This window comes from Pristiophorus japonicus, chromosome 4, assembly GCF_044704955.1.
Source record: "Pristiophorus japonicus isolate sPriJap1 chromosome 4, sPriJap1.hap1, whole genome shotgun sequence".
Taxonomy (NCBI): domain Eukaryota; kingdom Metazoa; phylum Chordata; class Chondrichthyes; family Pristiophoridae; genus Pristiophorus; species Pristiophorus japonicus.
The window spans coordinates 246,686,956-246,702,679 of NC_091980.1; the positions used below are offsets into that span (position 1 = coordinate 246,686,956).

Sequence of the window (15,724 nt, forward strand, 5' to 3'; positions counted from 1 at the left end):
TTTGTGCATTAACAATTGGTTGTTTAATAAACATTACAGTAAAGAATATGCAAGTGCCATTGAAGATCTAAATTGTAATGTTGGCCCTTACAATAATCTGCAAGCAGCAAGTGAGACACCTAAAAAAGTCTCAAAAGATATATATGGGCAACCCGACACTTATCGCTGGAAGACAGAATATGATTTATCATACAACATGTACCCTGATGTAAGTTATAATTAACAGACAAGTGAAACTTGATTCATTGAGTGGTTACAAAATTCCAAGGCATGCATTACTGACTATGCTGAATATATCTTATAGGGCACTTGGAAATAAGAGCATTGTCTCTGTACTTCGCAAAGTTCAACAGGCCCGAAAATGTATTTTGGAAAACGGCAAATATGAAACGAGGTTTTTGTGTATTGTCCGTGTCTAATAAATACAGAAATTCAACTTATGCTTATGCATTTTGATTTTTCATTAGATAAATATTTTATATTGGGATTTAAATAATTTGAGTTTACCTATTGCAAAACAATTCTGAAGTTTAGTAAAAATAAGTGTTTCCTTTTTGTAGTGAAATACTCTATAAAACAAATGCCCTTTGTATATACTTTTTAAAAAACAGAGGAGCTGTGGGATATGATTTACATCCCATGAGTGAGTTGACCTGGTAATTAATGAGAATCTTCTGAATAGATCATGGCAAATAACACAAACAGGTCATAACTCCAATAATGCAGATCCTAGTGCGTTTTTTTAATACTATATTAATTAAAATAAAAATTAGATGTAAATATAATCTTTAAATACAAACTCTAGTAAAAGCAAATTGTGGAGTGGTTTCAATGATCTTACTCAAAACTTTATCACAAAGTAATATAATTTCACAAGTGTTACATCTTTCTCATTCAATATTTTATGGAAATTACATATAGGTGTTGAATAATGTAATATTTTATGTTTTAATGCGAAAGTGAACAGTAAGAATATGATGGTGCTTTAGGTATTCTCTCCCTCCAGTTAACAATGACCTTCATTCTCCAGTTAACAATGACCTTCATTACTGTTTATATGTACAACTGAAATTGTGAATTAATTACACTTTACACAATATCAAGAATATTTTAACCATAGTAACACAAACATCAGTCTTGAATTTAAGTAGGAAAACAGGGTCAGTTTCCCCCCACAAATAATATGGTTGTTTGTTCAAATTATGCAACCTTGTCCTGTTCTGTGTTTAGAAAAGTTGAATCATTGACTCCCTTGATTTTCCAACACCAATCCATTTAACTGAAAGAAAGCAAAGACAAATGTAATCGTCATCGTCCAACGTTTGCGTAATAAGGCAACGCAACTTAGTCACTATTAGAAGAACTTGTGGTAAATATTTATAAAAAGGAAATTCCCTAAAAAGCAGATATTAATAAATTTATGTCTTAAATGTAAATCTGACATTTAACTGCTACACAATCTTATCAAGTTCCCTGCAATGCTATTCCTGAAAACTCACTTGGGACTCCCACATGATTTTCAATAAATCTGATGTAGTTTTGAGCCTTTGGTGGGAGATCGTCCCATGTCCGAGCACTGACAATGCTGGTCTTCCAGCCTGGAAGTGTTTCATACTCAACCTCTACTAGGTTCAGGATTTCCTGATTTGCTGAAGGAATGGATAAACCACAAGTTAATTCATAATAATACTCTAACATTTTTTTCTACCAGAGCACAAGATAAAGCAAATTGTACATTATAATTAAAATAACCTGGATAGAAACTATGAAGCTGGAAATCAGAATATCAAAACAGCAGCAAACTGTAATTATGGCCTAGAATTTGTGGTCAGCAGCGAAGCAAAGGCTTTCGCTGGTGGCTCCCAAAAATGATGCCCACTAAGATCTGACGATCTCTGTGGCGAGAAGTTTGCCTTTCTCGACGCGCAAGTCAGATCAGTGTAGAATAATGGGGAATCCCTAGTGCGAGCTGGAGTGACGTCAACAAGCTGTCTATGCAGAATTCTCATACAGGGAACCAGGAAGTGAAGATGTTCCTTTTATTCAGACTTTTAAAAATTGAGAGAGAGAGCAAAACAAAGATTGGGGCTCTTACATGGGGAAATGGTAAACCTAAAATAAAGATGAACAAATTAAAAAATATATATATTTTTTTTAAGTTTCTTAAAAATATAAATTTATCATTTTGGAGAAATTTGATACTCCACAAAATTAAAATGTATTTTTCAGGGCCATAACATTTGTTTAGCAGTCAATATGCTGTTAAAACTCCAGTTACACTAATCCAATAAAGCCTAACTTTCAATGGGGTAACTAACAGCAATATTACCACGGAAAAGCCCAAGTTTTGGTCAGTTTCACGGATTACACTGATTGCCAGCTATGTTGGGGGCGGGGGAGGGGGGGGCGGGGGTGAAGAGTTGGCACTGTGCTGACAATGTAGGAGCAGTGACTGACTGCAACTTCAGGATTTCTGCGTTTAGATGCACATGCGCTACATCCTGAAGTTGCTGCAAGTTTGAAAGGGGTCATAATGGCGGACACTGCTAGTTTGCTGTATTACCTACTGCAAATTCCTTTTTTACATTTGTGGAGTATCAATAATAATTAGGGGGTTATTTATTTATTTATTTTTGAAATTCGTAGCCAATCGTTCCAATTCTTTGTCAAATCACAAACGCCAGAGGTCACCTTGCACACATCAAGGATCACTCTGCGCCAATGCTCTTAGCCAAAAGGCCTAGAGCCACTGCACCGTTCCTGGAAGTACTGCAATACCAGGTTCGTGCCATTTGGGTAAAGGGGTGAAAACAGGTGCTGTGCTAATAAGACATGCCTGGTTGAAAGTCTGGTTTAAACTCGCAATTTTGGTCCTAATTGCTGATTACCATAATTCGAACTTGCCTGGACGTGCTAAAACAGAGGCATGTGCAGGTTTAGCATTCAAGTGCTGATTGGACGTAATTTTCATGGAGCAGTATAGTGGGCTCCACACACCCACTTCCACTGAAGGTTTGGAGTGGGCTGGCTGACACACATCAGCAGGTTTCAGGATGACTCAGGGACCGAGGGAGAGGGCGCACAGTGTAGTGTATGAAATTATACAATGAACTCCGTACTGTGAGCCAGTGACTGTGTAACCTGGTCAGTTTTTAATGGCTTCCAGAAGTGAAGATACAAAGATGAAGTTCAGGTTATATACCGGGTCTAGCGCGAGTGTACCTATGACCCTGGGACCTCCGATGGTAGTGCCCCCTGGTGGTGGGCAGACCTTATGTACATACATTACATCATTTCCCCCCCCCCCCAAGTTCTTGGCACAAGTCCATATTACAAGTTCAGACGGCCCGGAGCCCTTCGCTCCCTGCTTGACCGTCTCAGTACAATCCTAGTGCTTTCAGAGTCTCACGACTTTGGGCTGGGTGTTGACCACAGTGGGATCTTCTGATGGCTGGGCGCAAATTGGTTGGTCGTCTAAGCTCACGGTGTCTTCTTCCAACTGTTCTGGTTCGTCAGTGTGTCTTATAGCTTGATTTGATCAATGCGTTTCCTGGACATCTGCCCATTCTTGAGTTTAACCATATACACCCGGTTACCCTCCTTATCCGTAACATTGCCTGGGAGCCACTTGGGCCCTTGACCATGGTTAAGTACATACACTGGGTCATTTACAGATATGTCACGTGACACTGCAGCGTGGTCGTGATATCACTACTGGCGTTGACGTCGGGTTTTGACATGATCGTTAAGGTCAGGACGGATTAGAGAGCCTGGTTTTGAGGCCTCTCCATCAATAGTTCCGCAGGCAGGACCCCAGTGAGCGCGTGTGGCCTTGTCCTGTAACTGAGCAGTATGCGTGACAGGTGTGTCTGCAAGGAACCGTGAGTTACGCGTTTCAGGTTCTGCTTGATGGTTTGAACTGCCTGCTCCGCTTGACCATTGGACGTGGGTTTGAACGGGGCTGACCTCACGTGTTTTATGCCATTGCGTTTCATGAACTCTTGAAACTCTAGGCTCGTGAATCACGGTCCGTTGTCGCTGACAACGATGTCTGGCAGACCATTAAGTGGCAAATATGGCTCTCAGGTTCTCAATGGCGGCAGTGGAAGTGCTGGATAACATGATCACACATTCTATCTATTTGGAGTATGCATCCACCACCACAAAAAAACACTTGACCGAGGAAAGGGCCCGCAAAGTCGATGTGGATTCTAGACCAAGATTTGGATGGCCATGACCACAGACTGAGCGGAGCTTCCTTTGGGGCATTGCTTAACTGCATGAAAGTGCTGCACTGATGCACGCATGACTAAGTCAGAGTCAATGCCAGGCCACCAAACATGGGACCTGGCGATGGCCTTCATCATGACAATACCGGGATGCGTACTATGTAACCCCTGTACAAATCTTGCCCTGCCTTTCTTGGGCATTACAATACGATTATCCCACAGTAAACAGTTGGACTGGATGGAAAGCTCATCTTTGCGACGGCTGTACGGTTTGGTTTCATCACCCATTTCCTTGGAGATGGTCGACCAGTCCCCGTTAAGAACACAACGTTTTACAACCGATAGGGTCGGATCCTGGCTGGTCCAGATCTTAAGTTGTTGAGCAGTGACAGGCGACCCTTCACTCTCAAAGGCATCCATGACCATGAGTAGCTCTGCGGGCATTGGTATTTCCACCTCCGGTGTGGGCAATGGTAACCAGTTCAATGTATCAGCGCAGTTGTCGGTGCCTGGTCTATGGCAAATGACCTAATCATAGGCAGATAATGTCAGCGCCCACCTCTGGATGCGGGACGATGCATTGGTATTGATATCTTTATATTCCGAGAACAACATCATAAGCGGCTTGTGATCAGTTTCCAGCTTGAAGTGAAGCCCAAACAGGTACTGGTGCATTTTTTTTACCCCATAAACACATGCTAAAGCCTCTTTCTCTACCATGCCGTAAGCTCTTTCTGCCTTGGACAGGCTTCGAGATGCGTATGCAACTGGTTATAATTTGCCTGATTCATTGGCTTGCTGGAGTACGCAGCCGACCCCAAAGGACGACGCATCACAGGTCAAAACTAGATGCTTGCATGGGTCATACAGTACCAGTAGCTTGTGGGAACACAACAGATTTCTAGCCTTCTCAAAAGCTCTGTCTTGAAGTTCACCCCACACCCAGTCGTCTCTTTTCCTGAGCAGCTTGAGCAAAGGCTCTAATACAAGTTACCGAAGTAGTTGAGAAGATCCAGGAACGAACGCAGCTCCGTCACATTCTGGGGCCTGGGCGCATTTTTGATGGCCTCTGTTTTCGCATCTGTAGGCTTGATTCCGTCAGCAGCAGTCTTTCGTCCAAGGAATTCGACCTCTGGTGCCATGAAAACGTACTTCAAACGTTTCAGCCCAAGTCCCACTTTGTCCAGACGATGCAGAACCTCTTCCAGATTGTGCAGGTGCTCGGCGGCGTCACAACCTGTGACTAGGATGTCGTCTTGGAATACCACGGTCTTGGGGACAGATTTCAATAGGCTCTCCATGTTTCTCAGAAATATGGCTGCCGCCGAACAAATGCCAAAAGGGGCATCTGTTGTAAATAAACAGTCCTTTGTGCCTGTTGATGCACATAAGTTTATTTGATGATTCAATCAGTTCCTGTGTCATGTAGGCCGACGTTAGATCCAATTTGGTGAATGATTTCCCCCCAGCTAGCGTTGCAAACAGGTAATCAGCTTTTGGTAGCGGGTACTGATCTTGTTTCGAAACTTGGTTGATCGTGATCTTGTAGTCGCCACAAATCCTGACCATGCCATCGCTCTTTAACACCGGAACAATGGGGCTGGCCCATTCATTAAATTCGATCGGTGAGATGACCCCCTCGCGTTGTAGCCTATCCAATTCAAGCTCGACTATTTCTCTCATCATGTGTGGGACCGCCCTGGCTTTGTGATGGATGAGACCTGCATCTGGGCCTAGGTGAATCTGCACTTTGGCTCCCTTGAAACTGCCAATTCCCAGATCAAACAGTGAGGGAAATTTGCTCAGCACTTGAGCACACAAATCATCATCATCCGCTGATGGCAAAGCTTTGATATCGTACCATTTCCATTTAATTTTTTTGAGCCAACTCCTGCCGAATAACGATGGGCTGTTGCCCGGGATAATCCATAACTGTAGATCATGAACCGCTCCCTCGTACAACACTCTTACTGCTGCACTATCGATCACTGGTATGAGCTCTTTGGTGTAGATACGCAACTTCGCATTTATCGGACTTAGACTGGGTCTCTCTGCCTTGGTCTCCCACAGCTTTTCGAAAGTCCTCTGGCTCATTATCGACTGACTCGCACCAGTGTCTAATTCTATGGATACCGGCACGCTGTTTAATTTTACCTCCATCATTATCGGTTGGCTCTTTGTTAGGAACGCACGTACGCTATACACTTCCTCCTCGGAGCTCTCAAATGCCTTGGGCTGCATCGCCAGATCCACGCTGAATTGATCATCATCCACGTGGTGTGTCGCAGCTCGCTTGCTCCGCTGCGAACACGTCCGCTGAAGATGCCCAGTCTTCGCACACCCTCTGCATAGATACTGCCTGAAGCGGCACTGATGGGGTCGGTGATTGCCCCCATAATGCCAACACATTGAGCTCGGATTTGTGCCCGATGGTGACTTTGAGCGGCTCCAGTTCTCGCATACGCAGTCGAGTAGGCCCTCGATGGTGCACTTTGAGCATTTCCCGGTCTTGCAGACGCAGTCGAGTAGGCCCTGCCATGTTAGCTCTGCCAGTCGTCGTTACAATTTTGTACACAGTACTTGCCGTGGAGTTCCTGTTTTGTCGCGATATCTGCTTCATGCTTTTCTGCGTGGACATGCAAGCCTGGGCGATGATGATGATCTTGCTGAGGTCCAGCGTCTCCGCAGCCAGGAGCTTACTTAAGTTCGCCTCGCGGTTGACCCCGATCATGAAAAAGTCACGCAGCACGTCTTCCAATGCAGGCCCAAATTTGCAAGGCCCTGCAAGACGTCTCAGGTTGGCTACAAATGCCGCTACGTCCTGGCCTTCTGGACGAACGTACGTATAGAAGCGATATCTGGATATGAGGATTCCTTCCGTGGGTTTAAAGTGTTCCCGAACTAGAGAACACAGTTCTTTGTAATCCTTTTCTGTGGGAAGAGTGGGAGAGAGCAGATTCTTGATGAGTGCATAGATCGTGGGGCTACAGACGGTGAGAAGAACTGCCCTGTGCTTCTCTGCATCCTCATCTTTGTTTCGGTCATTTGCCACAAAATACTGGTCAAGACGATCTGTGAAATCTCTCCAATCCTCTTCCTCATTGAATCTCTCGAGAATTCCAACAGTACTCGATCGTGCTGTGCTCGCCATACTTTTGTGTGAGTTTGTATTTGCCTCGTCGCCAGTTGTAGTGTATGAAATGATACAATGAACTCTGAACTGTGAGCCAGTGACTCAGTGTAACCTGGTCAGTCTTTTCAACCTGGCTTCCAGAAGTAAAGATACAAAAGGTGAAGTTCAGGTTATATACTGGGCCCAGCACGAGTGTACCTATGACCCTAGTCCGACGGTAGTGCCCCCTGGTGGTGGGCAGACCTTATGTACATTCATTACACACAGGTTCTTGAACACGGCAATGGAGGTCCCGGTTATGGAGGTCCAGAGGAGGAGGGATGTCCTGTATCCGGAGAGTGGGAAGGAGTCCACTTAGCCCTCCTCTCCTCTCCTCTCCTCTCCTCTCCAGCAGCTGGTGCAACTGGTCCAGACCAAGGGTGTCCCCTAGCAAAATGCCATTAACCAAACACTCCCTTTCTCCTGGTGACTCCTATAAAGGTGCCCAGTAAGGTAGAATGGCACAGCACGTACTTTTTTTTTTAAAAAAAGGTGAAGTCCTTAAGAGACTTTCCAGAATAAATGTTGATAGTGTTGGTTAAGTCTTGACAAAGTGTTCCATAAAGTCTCCTGTTGTGTTTCAAAAATCCTCGTCAAACCTCCAGCAGCAAGTGAACAGTAAAAGGTGATATATCTTTAAGTAGCTCTCGAAATCCTCGAACAACTTGCTTACTCCCAAACAGCCGATAGGAGAGGTTGGGAGATGGTGTTAGAACAAGCCCTAGCCACCAAATGCCGTGCAGCCTTTTTAATGAGCGCTAGCAGGCAATTTATCAATCAGCCCCTTAATGAGCCTCCAGAGGCAGTCGTTCCTAGCGCAAGCTTCAACTCCTTTACAAGATGGTGTCTTGTGCTAAATGTGTGGCTAAATGTTTCAGCTCAAGACTTCATCTTGGCTATCCCGGAGGTTCTGTAACATCTGAACTCGCCGTTGAAAATCACCCCCTTTAGTGTTTTATGATTTCAAATGCCCACATATTGTATTTCAAATGTAAAAAAGGAATAAAAGGATGTAGCATATGTAGCTGATGGTGCATTTTTGCAAGGTCAGGTGGTTTTAGATCAAATGAAAACAAAATACTGCGTATGTTGGAAACCTGAAATAAAACCAGAAAATGCTGGAAATACTCAGGTCAGGCAGCATCTGTGGAGAGAGAAACAGAGTTAATGTTTTAGATCAGTGACCTTTCATTAGGTTTTAAGCAAGTACAGAGGCAGGGAAAGCAGGAGGAGGGAAAGAGCAAAAGGGAAGATCTGTGAGGATGGAAGGCAGCAGTGATTAAATGACAAAAGGGATAATGGGGCATGGCTATGGTAATGGGACAAAGAAAAAACAAAGGATGGGTTTAGAGGAGCTGTAAATGGCAACTGCAGAATCATTACAAGCAGCTGCTGTCTGAAAAAAATAGCAGAGGTTATGATCTGAAATTATTGAACTCAATGTTGAATCCGGAAGGCCAGTAAATGCCTAATCGAAAGATGAAGCGCTGTTCCTCGAGCTTCCATTAAGCTTCATTGGAACAGTGGAGAAGGCTGAGGACCGAGAGCTTGGAATGGGACGGAGAATTAAAATGACAAGCGACCGGAAGCTCAGAGTCAAACTTGTGGACTCAATGGAGGTGTTCAGCAAAGCAATCACCCATTCTGCATTTGGTAGAGGAGACCTCATCATGAGCATATGAAATTGAAAGTAGTAAATCGTTGTTTCACCAGGAAGGAGTGTTTGGGGCTTTGGACAGTGGGATCAGACAATGTAAAAGGACAGGTGTTGCATCTCCTGTGCTTGCACGGGAAGGTGCCGTGTGAACGGGAGGAAGTGTTGGACATGATTGAAGAGTGAACCAGGGTGTTGCGGAAGGAATTAATCTTTCGAAATTCTGAAATGGAAGGAGAGGGCAAGATGTGTTTGCTAGTGGGATCGCACTGGAGGTGGCAGAAATGCCGGAGGATGAGTCTGGATACTGGGGGTGGGGTAGAAGGTGAGGATAAGGGGGACCCCATCGTGGTTCTTGGTGGAACGGGAAAGGTGACAGCAGAAGTGCAGGAAATGGAACGGACATGGTCGAGTGCCCGGTCAACTACAGTGGAGTGGAATCTTCGGTTAAAGAAAAAGGAAGATATGTCAGAAGCACTGGTATAGAAAGTGACATCAATAGAACAGATACAACAGATTAGAACAGATGGAGAAACTGGGAGAATGGGATAGAGTCCTTACAGGAAGCAGGGAGAGAGGAAGTGTAATCAAGGTAGTTGTGGGATTCAATGGGCTTATAGTAGATACTGGTCAACAGCCTATCCCCAGTAATGGAGATAACAAAGTCAAGAAGGGGAAGGGAAGAGTCAGAGATGGGTCATGTGAAGGCAAGAGAGGGATGGAAATTGGAAGCAAAGTTGATGACATTTTCCAGTTCGGGGCAAGAGCAGAAAGCGGCACCGATACAATCATCAATGTGCCTAAAAAACGTGAGGGAGTGGACCTAAGTAGGACTGGAGCAAAGAATGTTCCACAGATCCCATGAAAAAGCAGGCATAGCTAAGGCCCATGGAGGTTCCCATAGCAATACATTTTATTTGGAGGACGTGAGCGGAGTCAAAGGAGAAGTTGTTCAATGTAAAATCAAGTTTAGCCAGACAGAGGAGTGATGATGGATGGGGACCAGTTGGGCCTCCATTCAAGGATGAAGCAGAGGGCCCTCATACTGTCCTGGTGGGGGATGGAGGTGTAGAGGGATTGGACATCCATGGTGAGAAGGGCCAGGAAACTGGAAACTGTTAAAGTGGCGGGGGACGTTGGAAGAGGCACGGATATAGGTGGGAAGAGACTGGACACGGGAGACCAGAGTCCGTCCTGGAAATGTGCCTTGGGTCTCATTAATATTAATTAGGTGAGCTGCCAGTGCCTCGGTAGGCAGCTCGCCCATTTGAAGAAAATGAGCATCAGGCCACTTGCCTCGGAAAGAGGGGATGGAGCAGCATCCTACGGTGGCAGCAAAGCAGAAAGACAGGGTTTTGGGCGTTGCTTGGATAGCAAGCTTTCCCCAGGTGCTCTCAGTCTCATAGGCGATCCCTCAAACGAGGATGATTGCTTCCACACCAAAAGGGATGAGTTCACAGATGTTTCAATGAAGGACTCGATATTCAAGTCCTGAACTCCACGAGTGGAAGATGCCTGTGCCTGGATTTTTTTAATGTGTTGTGCCCATTGCACACCAGCCACCACACGGGCTCGACAGAGCTAGGCCTTTATCCAGTGCTGAGGATTAATCAGGACGACTGGAGACCTGCTCTGCTGCACAGACCTAGTGTGCACACATATTGCAGTGTGGGCTGGCCTGTGCTACCCCTGGGCCCTCGGCTCTTCTGGGCCCCGTACCCTCATTTGCCGCACCTCCGCCACAATTTCTCGCCGCCCCTCCGCCACAAACATTCACTGAACCTCCGCCACGATCACTTGCCGAATCTCAGCCACGATCACACTGCTCCTCCGCCTCAATCACTCAATACACCTCCGCCACCATCTCTCCTCTGCCACAATATCTCACCGCTCCTCTGCCACAAACATTCGCCGAACCTCTGTCACGATCTCTCACCGCACCTCCACACCAAACATTCGCCGACCCTTTGCCACAATCACTCACCAAATCTCAGCCACAATCTCATTGGTCCTCTGCCTCAATCACTCGATACACCTCGGCCATGATCTCTCGCTGCTCATCTGCCCCGACCTTCCTGTCCTCCGCTGTACCTGGGCCCTGCCAATGTTCCTGCCCACACTCCAAATGGCGACCTGAGTTTTGATGACATTATCCAGTCGCCCTACTGGAAGCCGTCGCTCACTTGTAGCAGCTTGCACTGGAAGCTGCAGTGCAGGTGCAGAGCATTATTGACTGCACCCACATAGCCTTGCACGCTCAATATAAAGAATTCGGAGAAAACATACAGGAAAGGTGTCTACTCGCTGAACGTGCAGCTGGTGCGCGATGACAGGAATCGCATGCAGGTCTGTACCCAATTGCTTGCTGATTATCATGATGCCTTTAGCCTGTGCCAGTCCTCAATCGCCCCTCTATTTCATCTAAACCATTGGGTGACAGGCTGGCTCCTTGGGGACAAGGGTTATACCCTGAACATGTGGCTCCTGATATCTGGCAGAGACCCAGAGAAGCGATACAATCAGAGCCATGCTTCTACTAGAGCTCTGATTGAGCAAGCAATCAGCATCTTGAAACAGGCTCCACTACTAGATGTACACCAGCAAATCACTGAGGAACGCTTTGGTTGAATCATCCCTCCCCCACTGTCCCTCTTACCATCAGATCCAGTTCTTTCACCCTCCAGATGAATGCCCTCAATGTATACACTAGCATGAGTATTTCTATTACATCACCTGGCAGTCAATAAACACCAATCCAAAGAAACTCTGCACAACAAGAAATTAACTGCAAACGGTTATGAACAAAGTGAAAGTCGCCTTTATGCAAATCCCTAGGAGCTGTTTTAGATGCTCTTTTACCTAATCTAGTGCTCATATTAGGTGCTATCTTAGTGGCTGCAACACAGGTGGATAGTTGCTGTTTATTCACAGTGCATTTGAGATGACTGTGGGTGACTACAAGGAGCTCTGGCCTGAGAGGGCACAGCTGCAGACTGCAGGGTCTCAGTTATGACCAGGGCAATCTGGCTCAGCTGTCTTTCTGATACCAACATGGGCATTAGTTGAGCAAGTGGTGGGGAGCAGGTGTGCTGTCATCCCGAGAAAGGACAGCATGTGCCTCTCCCATGGCACCACTGACACTCACATGGGGCTATGCCTCAGCACTCCCACTGCTTTACATAAAAGAGTGGCATCCTATCCATGTTTTCTTTCACGCTTAGCAAGCTGTAGATAGTGGTAACCAGAGCCTGAAAAGCAGCTGTCTGAAGATCCATCGAAGCTGTCAGAGTTGTCACCACACACACCATGACTGAAGGCCATGTTGCACTGTGCATATAAATGATAATATGCTTCACGGTTGATGGCATTGATTTGATGCCTTGCACGATGACCCAACTCAAGTTGAAGATAGACTCCTCCACACTGTCCAACAATATGTGCAGGCTGCTTGCAGGCAGTTCAGTGTATCGAGTAGTTGGTGGTGCATATTATTGGTCTTTTATAGGCTGGGCCATGAAGGTCTTTATCTGTGCCCTCTAAAACAGAGCTAAGATGCAGGCTTGACCTCTGATAAGCTGGTTCCTGGGCCACCCTTTCCTCCTGCCCTTGCTCTTGCGCTCAATGCAGACCCCTTTAACTGACTCTCTAAAATATGCTGATGTCAGACCACAAGGAGCTTGAAAGGGTAAGATAGAGTGGCAATGCATCTTTGAGAGGACTGTCCTCCTCTTCCTCTGCTTCAGCTGGGCCATTGACTTGTGATGGACCCAGAAAGAGGAGAGGGATAGGGATAATTGTTAGTGGTAAGGGTTAGCAAAAACAGATGAGTGGCAGCTCAAACCAGTTCTAGGTTGTCATACCGAGTGTGTGAGGAAGAGAGATCAGTGAGAAGAGGAATGGAAGAAAAGATGGCAAAACACCACGTGGAAAGTATTCTCTGGCCTTGACACCTGGTATCCTTCTGGCTTGCTCCCTTTCCATTACATCAATGGAGCCTCCTCCATTGGGGACAGCACTTGGATTCGCGGTGGTCCTCCTTCTGTGCACACCTGCTCCCTCTTATTGTGTGCATGCTTGAGTGTGTAGTCTGCTGGAGGGTTGTGTGTGCGCCAGAGTACCATAGTTTAGATAATGTGTGAAAAATGCCACAGGTGCACAGGTGTGGGGAAGTGAGAGCAGTAATTATGAGGACACTAACAGGTACAGATTGCAAATAGCAGCAGAAACGGGGAGAGTGAAGAGTGATTTTGTGATTGAAGGAGAGTGATGGGAACCAGAAGAGAGTAGGCTTGTGAGTGCTTGGGCTACAGATGCAGGGCTAAGCAGAGAGCGAAAGAGGAGTAAGTCGGAGACTTACCTTTTAACTCTGGTCAAATCGGTTAATTTTTTCACGACATTGCTGCTGGACCCTGGGCGCCATGCTAGGTGCAGTAACCTGCTCGGATATCGCCGAGCACTATTGCTAAGCAATTTGCCTTGACACCCGTCTTCCTTTAGTCGGAAACAGGATCTTCTTCCTTCTGCTGACCTCCTCTACAAAGAATTTCCAAGGTGTTGTATGTAAATTGAGGGGCCCTTGCAGAAGTCAGACTATTGTATGTTCCAAATTTGTAGTCTGCAGCATGCAGCACAGGTAAATTGCACCTCCCCTTTAAGAGGTGTAGGCTGCATTTAAATGGTGACATCCATGGGTGAATTGCCAGACCAGCGTGAGTAGTGCTGACAGCTCACGCATAATATGCAAATTAAATATGAACATAAAAATGGTTTGTGTCTTTAGCCCATGTAATCGGGTGGGTACCGTAGACATCCTAACCATTTCATGCTATTTTGGGCGGAGGTTGAAAATCTCCTCCATAAATTCATGAGCATGTTACAAAAACAGTCCTTGTATGTGAAATAAAGTATTCTATCATATGGCTTTAACAGTTATGCAGCTTATTAAAAGGATTTAAAAAGTACATATATTTGATGGGGCTTGGTTTACTGAAGAAAACTTGAGTGACATCAATCATATGTCCCAAATGCTGAATGGCTCTGTGATTTGTATTTTGATAATCATCACTATTCCTATTTTATGTTACAAGGTGAATCATAATTTTGAAGGTGCTTGTGATACTTGTTCTCTAATTCCACATCAATATGTTAGATTGACATGTGGATATTTCAAGCTGTGCATTTTCTTGATGGAAGTGCATTTTTTCCTGCATTGAAACAAAGCTAGGTTGAAAAGTGACAAAGTTATTAATCTTGAGACTAAAATATTTGGTTGCTGTGTTGCATACAATACCTGGAAAATATGGGATTCTCTTTCCATTCAGTTTGTAAGCTAAACCGATTTTAATCTCATCAAGGACCTCCAGGATATCCAGCTTTGTCAATGCCAAGCTATGGGTTTAGAAATAATGTCACTGTTAAAATTGAATGAGAAAGTAACATTTTTTAGTAACTACACCCTATCTCAGAAATTTACAGCATGGAAGGAGGCCATTTTGACTCATTGTGTCCGCGCCGGCCAACAAAGAGCTATCCAGCCTAATCCCACTTTCCATCTCTTGCTCCGTAGCCCTGTAGGTTATGGCACTTCAAGTCCACATCTAAGTACTTTTTAAATGTGATAAGGGTTTCTGCCTCTATAACCCTTTCGGGCAGTGAATTCCAGAACCCCCCCCCAACATCCTCTGGGTGAAGACATTTCCCCACAAATCCCCTCTAAACCTTCTACCAATTACTTTAAATCTATGCCTCCTGGTTGTTGACCCCTCTGCTAAGGGAAATAGGTCCTTCCTATCCACTCTATCTAGGCACTTCATAATTTTATATACCTCACTTATGTATCCTTTCTGCCCCCTCTGTTCCAAAGAAAACAAATCCAGCCTATCTAATCTTTCCTCAGAGCTAAAATTCTCCAGTCCAGGCAACATCCTCGTAAATCTCTTCTGTACTCTCTCTAGTGCAATCACATCTTTCTTTTAATGTGGTGACCAGAACTGCACACCATACTCTAGCTGTGGCCTAACTAGTGTTTTATACAGTTCATGCCTAACCTCCTTGCTCTTGTATTCTATGTCTCGGCTAATAAAGGCAAGTATTCTATATGCCTTCTTAACCACCTTATCTACCTGGCCTGCTACCTTCAGGAATCTGTGGGCATGCACTCCAAGGTCCTCTACACATCTCAGTGTTGTACCATTTAATGGGTATCCCCTTGCCTTGTTCGCGTTCCCCAAATGCATTACCTCGCACTTTTCCAGATTGAATTCCATTTGCCACTGTTTTGGCCACCTGACCAGTTCATTGATATCTCCCTGCAGTCTACAGCTTTCCTCCTCACTATCAACCGCACAGCCAATTTCAGTATCATCTTCAAACTTCTTAATCATACCCTCTACATTCAAATCTAAATCATTGATATATACTACAAATAGCAAGGGACCTAGTACTGAGCAGAACCCCACTGGAAACAGTCTTCCAGTCACCTGTCCCTCAGAATTTTTTCTAATAATTTTCCCATCACCGAGGTTAGGCTGACTGGCTGCAATTACTTGGTCTATCCCTTTCGCCCTTTTTAAACAAAAGGTACAATGTTAACAGTCCTCCAGTACCACACCTGTAGCCAGTGGGGATTGGAAAATGATGCATGATTGTCTGTGTGATAACTTTTATTAT

The 15,724-nt window shown here is 45.1% G+C and overlaps 1 protein-coding gene across 1 annotated transcript in view; it reads right to left on the reverse strand.

Moving 5' to 3' along the window:
- Positions 1-15,724, reverse strand: part of LOC139263346 (adenylosuccinate synthetase isozyme 1 A-like) — a 66,605-nt gene continuing 50,881 nt past the window's right edge. The window contains exons 11-13 of the mRNA XM_070879266.1: positions 14,346-14,443; positions 1,500-1,649; positions 1-1,279 (exon numbers count right to left, since the gene is read on the reverse strand). Coding sequence (XP_070735367.1) covers positions 1,227-1,279; positions 1,500-1,649; positions 14,346-14,443 — 301 coding nt within the window. The 3' untranslated portion in view covers positions 1-1,226. The remainder of the gene's footprint in view (positions 1,280-1,499; positions 1,650-14,345; positions 14,444-15,724) is intronic.